The 13,290-nt window shown below is 49.6% G+C and overlaps 1 protein-coding gene across 1 annotated transcript in view; it reads right to left on the bottom strand.

Annotated features, from left to right (window-relative positions):
- The window catches only part of GRIK4 (glutamate ionotropic receptor kainate type subunit 4), a 132,748-nt gene that overhangs the window by 52,328 nt on the left and 67,130 nt on the right, over window positions 1–13,290 (bottom strand). The window contains exons 4-6 of the mRNA XM_054223167.1: window positions 12,666–12,831; window positions 6,864–7,042; window positions 3,686–3,739 (exon numbers count right to left, since the gene is read on the bottom strand). Coding sequence (XP_054079142.1) covers window positions 3,686–3,739; window positions 6,864–7,042; window positions 12,666–12,831 — 399 coding nt within the window. The remainder of the gene's footprint in view (window positions 1–3,685; window positions 3,740–6,863; window positions 7,043–12,665; window positions 12,832–13,290) is intronic.

Here is a 13,290-nt window from a genome sequence, read left to right as displayed (position 1 = left end):
AGACCGACCAACCTCTTTATAAATCACTAACAAAGAAGAAAAAACAGGAAACAAACAAACAAAAAAAGAAACCCAAACCAAAACTGATTTATCTAGTCTCTGGAAATTGAATATGGCAGATGTTTTATCAGCAACAACACCTCCGCACAATATTGTCAGGGAACAAAACGGCGTCCAATGAATAGAGCGTCTGACTCAAGGCACCAGTAAAACTCCTTTACACCTTCCTTCTTACAATAATAATTTTAATTGTTTCAATTACTTCCATCTAATCTCCTTGATAAACTTTTTTTAAATTTAAACCCAGCCTGAGGTCCATACGTTACATTAAATAAAATTATTTAAAAAAAAAAAAAAAGAGGAAAAAACGGCCCAAGCTACACAGAATTAAGAAGCTAAAAGAATTAATTGTAGCACAGGATTTTGGAGGTGCCCAACACCCCTCCCTGCTCTGTGCTGCTGACTTCAAGGATTTCCAGCACCAGGAGGAACATTTTTTTCTACGCACAACAGCCTGCTTGCAATGCTCTATTTGTGCACTGCCATTATTAGTATTATTAGTATTACTATTATTATTATGGAGCACAGCATCGCCCGCTTACATGGTCATAAGATATGTAGATACACAGAAAGCCTGTGCCCTGCCGGGGAGCGCGGAAGAGTGGAGGAGCAGCGCCAAGCTCATCTCAGCACCGCACAACCGCGGCGCAGGTCAGCGTTTGCCATTAATCATCGGGAAATCAGCCCTCCCAGGAGGGTAGGCCGCGCGGCAAGGCGGGGTTGTCTCCATGTGGAGATGCCAGGAAGAAACTTGGGTCAAACTGAGATTTTCTGCAAGGGGACTGAGGGACAGAAGGGTGCTCAGTTGCCACAATTACCCCGTAACGCAGATGATGGACATGGGGGAAGAAAAATGCAACAGACCTGCTCTGTTCTGCGAGTTTCATTAGGACTCCTGGAAAATTTGTTGAGCTTCTGTTGCTGACAAAAAGGGTCCCTTGAGCTGGCTGAAGGAGGCTGATAATGAATTCGCACGCAGTAAATTAGCCTGTGGATATTTTTACATCAGCCTGCTCGCCTCGGCTGGGATGGAAATGCATCGGGGGCCGAGGACTTCCTCCTCGTTTGCTCCCGCAATCTCCTGCCAAAGGCTGGCATCTGCTTTCACGTGGGGACAGCAACGCTGACGCTCTCTGCAGTCATCAGGCCAGCTACGGAGGAGCCATCACCCCCGAATCCCTCTCCCCATGGACCGGCGCCAGGGGAGTCGCAGTCGCCTCCATCTACCGCTCCGCGGAGAGAGGAGCTGCGACACACAACTAGCTGTCGGCTGGGATGTGCTTATTAAATAAAATTAATGCTAGAAGACAGAAACAGAATTCCCCTCCAGTGCCACAGGGCAGGTGTTTAATTCAGCATTTTATCCCCTTTTCTCTTCTTTTTTTTGCATGAAATATTTTCCCATCTCCAAGCAGCTTAATGCTATACAGACTGTCTATTCCCCTCCTGATGGGCTCTCCCTCCATTTAAAGCCATCTTTTTGCTTGCTCTCCCTGACAGCGGTTCACTATGATTTTATCTTTTCTATTAGGTAGTGATTGCGAAACCTCAGAGGGTTCATTAGAAGCTTGATAATCCCTCCAGATTTATTAGTCTAAATTGCTCACTCCCATCTCTCATCCCCATTTAAATATTACTAATTTCCTCAAACATCTCTTCCATCTGCCCAGGTTTTTGCCCGATGTCACCTTTCTTTAATAGTCCCTGCCAAAAATCCAGTTAGTTCTGCTGAGGGCTGTTGTTTTGGACAAAGTGGTAAAATAACCTGGGTAAACAGATTAATATCCTGGGAGAGTGAATGGCAACAAAATTCATTTCTGTTTCACCTGCCATAACTGCATTACACTAGACAAATGGGTTTCAAAGACAAATTTCACCTCTTGACCTCGAGCAAACGCTCAATCACACCCATGCTCAAAACCAGTCTGGCGGTGGCGGTAGCAGTGGGAAGCTTAATTTTTATAGTTATTTCTGTTGTCTGAGCACCATCCAGGAACACAGACCCCACCGTGCTGGTGATGTGCAAACAGAAATCCCTTACACTGTATGCATAGTCCCGGTCCTTGCGGTCCTGCCGGGACTGGAGAGGGCAAGTGGAAGAAGGAACAGTTGTTGGGACCAGAGGGCAACAAGAGCACTACTTGCTGGTACTGGGAAACGACTGGAGTGGTTTAGTGCTGTGAGCAGGATCTGATGGGGATGGCCACTGTCCCTTACCAGCTCTACCAGCAGCACCAGCACAGCTACGCTCTGACCCGGGGCTGGCACTGGGGGTGAGAAATCACAAAGCAGCAGCCACTGCCTTAAAACAAGTGACCTTCAGCATCTATCACTGGCTCATCCCCTCCAGGTACATCTCTTCCATTGGCTTTCCTGCCCAGCACTGATCATTTGCATGGGGATAAATGGGAGCAGTGAAGCTCATTCTTGCCGGACTGATATTGAGCAAGGTTAGGACCTATGGATCAAGTGCTAAGCAGGAAACAGAATGCTATTAGTTCAGGTAGGAAGCTTGTGTCTTTTTCTTTCTTTTTGCATTTTTCTCTCTTCTGACATCTCCTTTCCTTATCCCTTTTCCATTCTCTGTCCCAATTGCTCTCTTGGCTCTCAACCCCTCCATTTCACTCCTTCCCCCTCCTCCTCTCCACTCCAGCTCTCCTGCCTACACATTTGGCTCCATCCCTTCCCGTCTGTCTCCCACCCAAACACAAAGCGTGATTCAGCTCTTGGCTTTCCTGGCACACGCACACCCTGGCATAAATATTAATAGAAATTAGAGAATATGAGTATCATTTGGGGTTGGAAGGCACCTCCACTTAATCATCCAGCCCATCCTGCCGCACTCAGGTTTCCATCTTCCCCGCACCAGCATTAATAGGTAGGTATCTGTTCTCCCCGGCGGTAGCATTTCCACCACGCCACTTGGCAGCCTGTTCAAGAGCCTTGTAGCTGCTGCAGCAAGAGAAGTTTCTCTGATGTTTATTTTGGGTTTCCCCCTGCTGCTGCCTAAGCCCATTACTCCTTGTTTAGCACAGTACTCAGGGATTTAACCGCACGATCCCCCCATTAATGTTATTAGTAGCTATAAAGCCAAATCACCAGGGGCCATGCTGAAGATATACCCCGCTCTGCCTCTCAACATTTATGGTATCATCCTTCCCTTGTCTCGCACAGCCGCTCTCAAAGGCACAGCGGAAAAGCACGGGGCTGCAATGCCCTCCACACGCCCGCCCTAGCACAGCCTGCCCTCCCCCCGGCACAGGGAATGGGCTCGGGGGGGCTGACACCTCCGGCGTCACCCTCCTGAGCCCTCGGTCAGGAGCCACCCGTCTGCTGATGCTTCCCAAGGACCCACACATCTCATCGCACTGGCTCCGGCCGCAATGTCTACAAATCCAGCCTTTGGCAGCTGCGCGGGATCACCCCTGGGCTTTCACCTCCCCAAGAGCAGGGCAAGACTTGCCCTGAGGGATGCAGGGGACTGCATCCCCTCCCTCCTCATCTGTGACTTCCCCTCTCCCCAAGCACATGGCTCTTCCCAACTCTCCCCACGGGCCGAGGAGATCAGCTCCCATTAACATGACTCTACACGCACATGAGAGAAAAGCCGAGAAAAACGTCTTACCAGATTAGTGAAGATATACGTGTAATAGGCAGACGCCATTCCCAGTTCAGCTGCCTGTGAAGGAGAGGAAAGGAGATTAGACCAGCGCCCGACAATCTTCAATCTCCACTCTGGCAAGGCAGAGACTGGGCCACATTTGCTTTTTCATCCTTATCGCTCCCTGCGAGCACTGCTGTCTTCCTGCAGGCGGGGATGGGTGGGACACAGCAACACAATTTGACCTGTGAAATTAAAGTCTAGGGAAGCAATTTTTCAGCAGGACTGAGCCTACCTCTGAGGTCTCCTCTCCGTGACAGCGCTGACAAAGTACCTGCACAGGGGCTGCCTGGCAGGGAGAAACCACCCGACCCTGCCCGGGCTGCAGTTCCAGACCCCTGTGATCCCCCGTTCCCTCTGTGGCATGGCGCAAGATGACATTCAGGGATTTCTGCACTTGGTCCCATCCTGTGGGTGTATCCAGCCAAGGACAACCTGGAAGGATGATGCCCATTGGAAGCAAAAGCTTTTGCACCCCCAACAGAAATGGTCCTGCAGCCCCAGCCCAAAGCCTCCAGAGCCCCTTGGGATGAGGAATTCCTTGGATGCACTGCATGTTTTGGAGAAAAGTGAGGTTTCCTGCTTTGTAAATACATGCTGCTTTTCTCCTGTTCAGCTACGAACATCTTCTTGAACATAACGAGGGAAAGCAGCAGTTGAGAGAGCTCAGGGCTTGTCCCCTTTCACCACGATGCAGAGAGCAAGGCAGAAAAAGCTCCACTGGAGTTCCAGAAAAAGAACAGTCATCCCAGAGGTGGTTTTCGCACGTGTATCAGTCAGATTTGGGCTCCAGTCCCACAAATTAATTAGCATGAATGAAACCTAGTAACTCAGCCTGTTCTCCAGAACTTAGACAGGGTTTCGAGGGCCACAAAAATAGAAAAAAAGAGGGTAAAAGTGTATGGAAATGCAGAGAGGAGGACACAGATTTTTCCATGGGATGATCTGTTCTAGAGATCACAGACCAGACCACTGAAGTCCTTTTCCAAAATTCAATATTCTCAGTAGACAAGGAGTTGGTTGTGGGAGCAGATGCTTAGGGAAGTGGGGGATTAATCTGCAGATCCTCCTGAAAGCCTATGTTTCACTGCCAAGCACAGCCGGTCTCAAATCATGCTTCCGGACCTTGGCAAAGAGGTTTTCCCATCACCCCAGACCACACAGAGGAGCTGGAGGCAGGGAGGGAGGGACCAAAGGCAGCACCTCCTTACATGGTTTTACTCTCTTTCCAGCTCCCTGTTCTTTACCTATTTCTGTGCAAAATCAAGGCCACCACCGTCGCGTCGGGAGCAGACACGGGCAGCAGGAAAAGCTTTGTATGCCCACAGAGGACTGACAGTGGCTTAGGTCTGACTGCGTCCAGCCCTTCGGTTGCACATTGTTACCCTGTCCCTTGTACAGGTGGCAAAATGGATGCAGCAAAGTCATTTTAGCAAAAGAGCGGCACGACTCCAGAGGTGGCTGCCGACCTGCCTTTCAGCCAGCTCTCCAGACAGCTGCCACATTTTTAAGCCCCTACGCAACAAAACCTGGCACCCGTTGCCCTCCCTTTTCCCTTCCTGGGGACAGCGATAATGTCAGCTCTCCTTCTGACCCACTTTGAAGCCAGTGCATTTGATTTCAAGGGCAGAAATTCAAAGCGAGCAACAAAGCGCTTCCTGCGAGCATCGCTCCCATCCATTTAACGTGCCCGCTGGCAGGTGGGCGGCCGGGACAGGCTGGTAATCGAGGAAGCAACCATGTGTCTCCAGACCATATGTGGAGGGGAAGAGATGAGAAATTGCAATTTCTCTCCTTGTCCGAGGCCAGGAGCAGTCTCCAGAGACAGGTCTGACACAAGGCACTTTAAAACTAATAGTGCATTTTTCTTGCTTTTGGTGACCTGTGGGCAGGGGCCAAGGAGGTACCTACTTACTCACCACAACCTCACTCCCTGCTCTGGTTGCACCTCTATAAAGAAAATACTTTGCAGCCTCCCAAGGTGCAAGAAGTTGCTAGATGAGAAGCTCATTGTTTATTACCTTCCATTCCTACAATCCTCCAGCCGGGAAGGCTATGTTAGGTTTTACTGGACTGCTGAAAAATCGTGGCAATCTCTGACATCTTTATCAGTTGTGGCAGAAGGATGCTCGAGCCGGGAAGGGAGACTGCGGGTGCCCAAAGAGTGCTGCTGTGTGCCTGCGGGAAGTCACTATAGCAACAGAGGAGGGGGACAGCCCTCAGCAGCCATGCAGCACGCAACAGGGACCAGGAGAAAAAGAAAGAAAAGAGACCACAATCCCACTCCCCACCTGCACAGAGGGGACCCAAACACCCCCCCCACCCCCCCAAACCCGCCTATTAAAAATGCAAAATGGCAAGCAGTGGGATAAAAATCTTTGGAGGCGGTGGGTGGGGAATAATAAAAACAGCTCTAATGGTTTCTGCTGGCTGTCGTCAGGGGTAAACCTGACACAGCCAAGGGCTTTGAATGACTGACTCCCTGACAGCGCAGCCAGGACACCCGGGTAATCCCTGCACCAACAGCCAAGGGGGGACCCCACTGCTTGGATCCTGCCTCCATTCAGGAAAGTACTTGTTCCTTCCAGGATGTGGGAAACTCTACACAACTTTAGGCTCCATCTGGAGCCACTGCTCAATTTTGAAGTCGGCTATCAAAACAAATGCTAAAAACTGCAGCAAGAGACCATTTAAAAATAAACATGATTAAAATAAAATCTCGGTTAATAAGACAATATAAAAAGGAAGGAAAAAGTTAGAAATGTACTTGACGAAAAAAAGAAAAAATACTATTTGCATTGATTGACTAATTTTAGAGCCCTAAGCAGCCCCTCCACGGCTGTTGGATGGCAACTGGAGCCAGAAGCACACACCACTTCTAGAAAGCAAACACATCAGCTCAGAGCAATTAAACCATTGCTTCTACAGATGCAGTCCTGGAAGGAGAAAGCAAATTATTTTCCCCAGAAACGCCATCAGTGGCAATTCCCCTCCCAGCAGAGACCATTTCCAGTGTTGCTGCAGGAATTTTTACACTCCATTATCCCACAACACCTGCACGTGCACGCTCATGTACCACACGCAGTATCTCGCTCAGTGGAAGCAGCAGCATTTACCACTGTGATGCTTAATAGACACTTACCTTCTGCAAAATGGTATGAGACATGGAAGCGTTGGCATGTACGATGATGGTAGCTGTTTTGTCATCTCGGATCTCTTTTAGGAGAGGGGTAGGATCCCGGCTGTCATCTAGCATCCGGACTGAGAGTGTGTCCTTGGAAATGAGGAACTGCCGAAGCAACTTCTCTAGGTTTAAAAGGCCTTCAAATAAAAGGGTGAAGAAAAAAAAAAAAAAAAACAAAAAACAAAAAACAGACACCTTAACATTTTATGTTTGTTCAAAAAGAACTTCTCCCGTGGCCCATAGTCATCCCTGGTAGGAAGCAGTCCTGCCATTCTGCATCTATGTGCTGCAAAGGAAAGGATTTGGGGCTGCAGCGCAGGCTCGCTGCTCGAGCCATAGATGCATATGATGGAGCTACTCCAGTTATTCTCCAGACAAAAAGTGGCTCCAAAGGCCTCTTGGGAATAGATAACATTGCTGACATGAATTTTCTCAGGACCCCAGAGTCCAGACAAGTTCCCCGTTATCTTTCTGCATGCGGAATCATTCTGGTTAATGCTGGTTGCTGGAGGACAATTCGTCCTCCCACGCCTTTGCATTACTAGCTCCCAAACTTGCCCTGCAAGGCACAACTTGCTAAACTTCGTAGATCTTGGAGCACTCTGATGGGGAGCTGTCATCTTCCAAGAGCATTGTGTCCCTGGGGATGGAAAGCTCTACTGAGACTCAGACAAAGCAAAGATCATTGCAAAAATACATCAGGTCTACATTGTGAAAAAGAATTGTGAGCATGGTCCTAGCACAGTGCAGAACTACTTGTGGACTGGGTATTCCTAAAGCAACACAGGAACCAATAATAAAACAAACAAACCAACTCGCATATCTGGTGCTTTATGGAGAAATTAGAGAGTAAAGCAGAACAATGTTCGCAGTCCAGCGGTTGCATCACTGGGCAAGGTCTCTGGAGACCCACCTTCCACCTCCACAGCAAAGTCCTCCTCCCTCTTTCTGCCTTGACATCTGCATTTCTGCCTCCCCCATGTCCCACTGAGCCCCCCAGGTGCCCCAGCATGGCGCGGCCTCCTCAGGCAGCCTCTGGATGGGATCAGCCATGGGAAAGAGCCAAGACCCTGGCTACCTTGGCACTCCCCACGCAGTCCGCAGGACTGGGCTCTCCCTTCAGATGGGAGCTGAAGAAAAGAAGTAATAATTAGTGAGCACCCACATGGATAAGTCCCGACTTCCCTGGACTTGTGCCCTACTGCCTTCGACACTGCTGATTGAAGATTCTTCCTGCAGCTAGGTCATAGCAAGGGCTCCTTCCAACACAGCTTCCTTGATGTCTAATAAGATGTCAAAGCTCCTGCCGCAGCTTTTCTTAGTCAAGAAAGCATATTTGATAGAGTCTGTCTCTTCTATCCAGCTGCTGAGTTTCATCAGGAAATAACCTCCTGTCGAGTTTGATTGACCAGAGAGACCACCAGATGTAATCATTAGCAAGACAGAGACAGCCAGCATGGTCACACATCCCCTCTCTACAGAGAGACAATCCAAGAAGAAGGGGAAAGCTAAACTGAAGGAAACTGAAAAAAATAGAACTATCAGCAGAATCACGTCCCAGCTGGCGGAGGGGCAAAACCCACCCTCAAGTCAGAGCCCTACTCTTAACCTAGCTGTACTTTTGACTGCATGAAACCACTCATTCACTGGAAGGTCAGGGGCCAGGGAAGCAATACAATGTGATGTAATTAGCCTTAGAGAGCGCTCCTTTCAAGGACTCCCAACGCTTCACAAAGGTAACAAAGCAGTGCATTAAAAGGGATACATCCAAGATGAGGAGCCTCTCATTCACAGTGAGAGTTTTTCAGCACGCCAAGTTTGCGCTGAGCCCTTTACAATGCATTCGCCTCTTACCTCTTCTCCGAGTACAGATACGAACTCAGCAAGGGACTATAAAAACAGCCGCGGCCAGGACTCCTCTGTATCACATCAGCTTCTTTTTCTTTCTCAGTAGCCAGTGAATTCACTCTGTGTACAGGACACATGGACTAGACCTCGCCTGAATACTTTTTTTGTGTGCTAGCTCAAGCGAACAGCAAATTTTACCCAAGTCCTCCATTTGATCCTTGTGAGGTTTATTTCCACCTCATCCCACATCTGCAAGGAACCAGACAGGTTGCTGCAAGTTAACAGTCCTGAGAATACCAAGTTTACTCACAGCTCAACCCAGCAAAATCTGCTGCTGCAAAACTGAGGAAGATTTTAAGAGGACTTCACTAACTTTATAAAAGTCTTGCAATAAAAAAACTAGATAGGAACTTACCCTTTTTTCCCCACAGTGATGTACATTTCCTGGCATTTAACTCTGTGGAGGAGGGGAGGCACCACGAGCTGCAGCTCCCCAGGCACTCACTGCCAAACCTGCACCCAATTTAAGCTGGTGATGAGGGCAGAGCACACCCAGCCACCAACACCAGGACCCACTATTGCTGGCACTGAAGCCCACAGACTGAAGTCCCCAGGACTAACAGCAAACATAAGACACTTCTGCCCTTGGAGAGCATCCCCAGGCAAGCAGCAGGGTGCAGCAGGGGCTGGCAGCAGGGAGTGCTGGCACTACAGTCGGTGCAGGGCGCTGCCAGAGCTCGCAGCCCCACGGCGCTCGGCTTTGGACAGACCTGGACGAAAAGGGAAAGCTGCGCTATTCTGCACACTCTGTGCCGGTGGGAGAAGCCCAGATTTACACCACAATGTGGCTTTCAAGGGGACCGAAATCCACTTAAAGGTGTGGGTGTCTGGAGGGAAATCTTCATCCGTTCCCTTTGGAAAGGCACCTTTTCTATTTAATTGCCTGCAGAATTAAAATTAAATCCTGCTCCTTAACGCCAAAGGTTGTATATCTCAGCTGGAAGCTAATCTTGCAAACTGGAGAGCATCCTTCTGCTAACTACTATGAGCTCGTGATTCACAGCAGACCCTCAGCTTCTTCTTTGTCCTTCTCTTTGCTGACTGCACCTGCACCTCTGCTGCAGCCTTCTCTAGGAGGCACGAGCCCAGGTAGGAGAGCCACCCCGGCCTCTGCGGCGAGGAAGGCAGAGCCCAGCTGCAAAGTTTCTAAAGCACGTCAGGCACAGAGAGGAGGAGGTGGGACCAGGGAAGAAAGGAAGCATTTGATCTCCTCCTCTGGCTTGAGGAAATTATAATTTCCAGCATGTTAGATCCTACCTGTAGCCCCATCAGGCCGCCTGCTTGCAGCTCCTCTTGCCGCGTGGAGGGAAGTCTCTATTATTTGAAGAGATTCCCCTTTGTTTGATGAGGAGAGGATGTGAGATGATGCTGCTGCTGACAGACTGGCACTTCAGAAGGCTGCTCGGCGGGCCGAACACGAGCAAGGGCTTGTAGACACCTCCTGACAGCTTTGAAGTACAAAGTGAGGACCACCGTGTGCAGAGAGGCTGCATCTGGCACGCGTTGTCTGAACACTCCTATGGGGACCACAGGTACACACAGAGGGAGGTCGGTGGTTCAAGCTGGCCAGCGGGAAGTCCTGATCTTGCTTATTCTATTTTTCCTTTTCTTATGCAAACATTTGGAGCTGGGAGGAGTAGCCTGCCCCCGGCTCTCTGCAGATGCGGCGTCCCCTCCAGAGCAGCCGGCACAGCTCACAGCCCACCGCCGGGGAGCAGCCCTGGGGGGCAGGGAAGGCCCGCAGCAAAACTGAGTCACATAATCTTATTCGATCCACCATTCCATTACACTTAGGCTGGCCTAAGTTCATGGGCTTTGAGGGTCATTTTCTGCCTCTGCCAGAAGAAATTACCTTCAGTCCCCAAAGGATGCGACTCCTCACAGTGACAGTGTGAGCATGACAGGATAGGACCCAGGAGTCCCATCACGCAGCATTGTACTTAAACAAAACCAGCTACGACTTTACCTCCTGGGATCTAAATAATAACAACCCTCAAAACAGCATTTCCTGACTGATGAGCAGACAGCTCATATGCTCCCCTTATTTGCCTCCAGGGAACCTTCCGAAAGCCCAAAGTGCCTCGAGTTAGTTGTTTCAGGACTGCGCTTAGGAGCACTGCTTGTCCTAAGGGAAAATGAGGGCTTGTGCTCCTACGTGAAGCTGGATTATGCCTTTCTGCACTCCGCTATAGTCAGAGCATGCTGTGCTTCAAGCCTAGCTCAGGTAAGGTCCTCACTGAGCACAAAGAGCAGGATGCATGAAAGGCACCCGTCCCACTGCTTCCCTGGGCCTGGGAAGGGGACTCGGGTCGTGAGCTTAGGATAACTCCTAAATACTGAATTATCCAGGAATACCAGAGTAAAATAAACTGGATTGATTCAATTAAAAGGGTGTTATTTTAATGCAAGCTATTTGGTTCCCAAGGTTTTGATCCAGTTAAATGAAGAATCATACTAATTCCAGGCCTCAATGGGAGGCACCTGCATGTTTTGGCACGTAACCGGGGAGCAGGGCAGGGGTGCAGGGCGGTTGGTGGTGTGGATGTGTGCTCCGGGCCTGGCAGCAGTGCGAGCCCAGAGCTGTGAGCATCCTGCACGGCAGGTGAGAAAATCTAATTAGATTTTCTTCCTTTTTCTCCCCCCCCCGCCGCCCCCCGCAACATTTTGCTTAAGGTTAAGGTTAGACAATGAAAAATTCCAGCACTAGAAGTAATGTCGGAGAACATTTGCATGATTTTAATTGTGTAATTTTGGGTCAGGTTCTCTGCTGGGGTAAATCTGAGCGAGCTTACTGCAGGCAATGTACTGATGTACATCAGCTGAGGATGTGGTCTCCTCAGGACACGTAAAGCAAAAAGAAAAGGCAAAGACACTCTTATTCATTCTGTCCCTGTGCAGGAGTCTGCCACAACACTGCATTACTCTCACAGCTGGCGGTGTGAAGTTTGCCCAGGGCTAGCTGGAAAGGATGCTACCTTTCCTTTCGACCTGGCCCCACGTTCAGAGACTGCTCTTGCCAGTATCCCCAAAGCTCCCACTGGATCCACGTGCATTTTCAAAGCCCCTCTCCTAGGCTTTTTTGTATGGTAAACTCTGGTGCTAATGAATCTGGATACAGGATAATAAAAGCAAAATAGATGTGGCTACTACATACCCACTACCTACCTACACGCCAACCTTAGAAAGCACAGGACACACTTTACTCACTCTATCCACTACGATGCAGAGCCTGCTCCAGCCACGGCAGCAGAGTTATGCAGAGATAAATACGGTCTTGCTGAGGTGAATGCTCCAGCATCCAGATGCACAATTACCAACAGATGTATGGCTGCAGAGCCCAAGAGGGTGTGCAGTGTATTGACTATTAATCAAGTCCCGCTTTTAGGCCACAAACTGCACGTGGATTTGGGAAAGACATATTTCAAAAAGCTTTACTTGCCTAAAATAATCTCCAGAAACAAGGCTAAGCCTTTTTTTTTTTTTTTCACTTCAAAAACCCATCTGTGCAAGCAAAACACTCTTCAGATTGTCAAACAGAAGGCAGGCAAGTCTCTCCCCCATCGCCTTTCCTCCTCTCAGAAACACCACAAACACCCTCAACGGGGCAACAGGGTGGGAAACCTGCCCCACAGGTCTCCGCTGTTTCGGGCTGCTCTGACCGTCCACCCACCCCGCTGCCAACAGAAGAGACCCTGCCACCCCAAACCAGGCGAGACGAACGCCCTGGGATGCAAGAGCCAGGCGGCTCCAACACGCTGCCTGTGGTACCTTTTCCAGCAGCACCCAACATGCAGAAGGAGTTAGAACAGAAGGAGCAGAGGGGCAGCCGAACCCAGCCTGGCAACAACTTACATTCAGCTTTGGCGCAGATGAGGCAGGCAGTGGTGCAGTTGAAGAAGTTCAGGATCCCCGCCACAGCCACGCTGATATCGGTGTTGCTGGGGTGGAGGTTGAGGGTGGTGAACCGCTGGAGCTGCAGCTTCAGGAACTCCTCTGGTGCCACTTTGAAGTGAGGAACCTAAGTGGGGAGGAGGGGGAAAAGAAACATAATTAAAGAGGAAAAAGAAATAAAAACAAGTAAATCTACCATAAAGGACCTTTGGTGTGAAATGCACAGCAGGCCAAAAGTGAAATATCCCAATAAAACTGCAGAAGCATCACCAGAGTGAGGGGAGGAGGGTGGGATTTGTGCAACAGCAGAGGAAAATAATTATCGCAGCAACTAGAAGCCACTGGAAGGAGTGGATCAGGAAAAGTCTTGCTGAGCCACTCAGCGAAAGGCAACGGGGGCTGTGATTACAGCACAGGAAACCATTCCGGATGAGTTCAACCTAATTAGCTTGGGCACTAATTGTAGCCAGGCCCACACTTCATTTTGGGCTTGCTGCCTGGGTAAATACGGAGGCTGCTTTACAGGCAGGCAGGGGGTTACACAGCCCATGCCGGAGACCCCCAGACCTTTGCCGTGTGCTAGATG

The sequence above is a fragment of the Rissa tridactyla genome, chromosome 17 (genome assembly GCF_028500815.1).
Source record: "Rissa tridactyla isolate bRisTri1 chromosome 17, bRisTri1.patW.cur.20221130, whole genome shotgun sequence".
In the NCBI taxonomy this organism is placed as follows: domain Eukaryota; kingdom Metazoa; phylum Chordata; class Aves; order Charadriiformes; family Laridae; genus Rissa; species Rissa tridactyla.
This window is presented reverse-complemented; position numbering and strand designations above follow the sequence as displayed.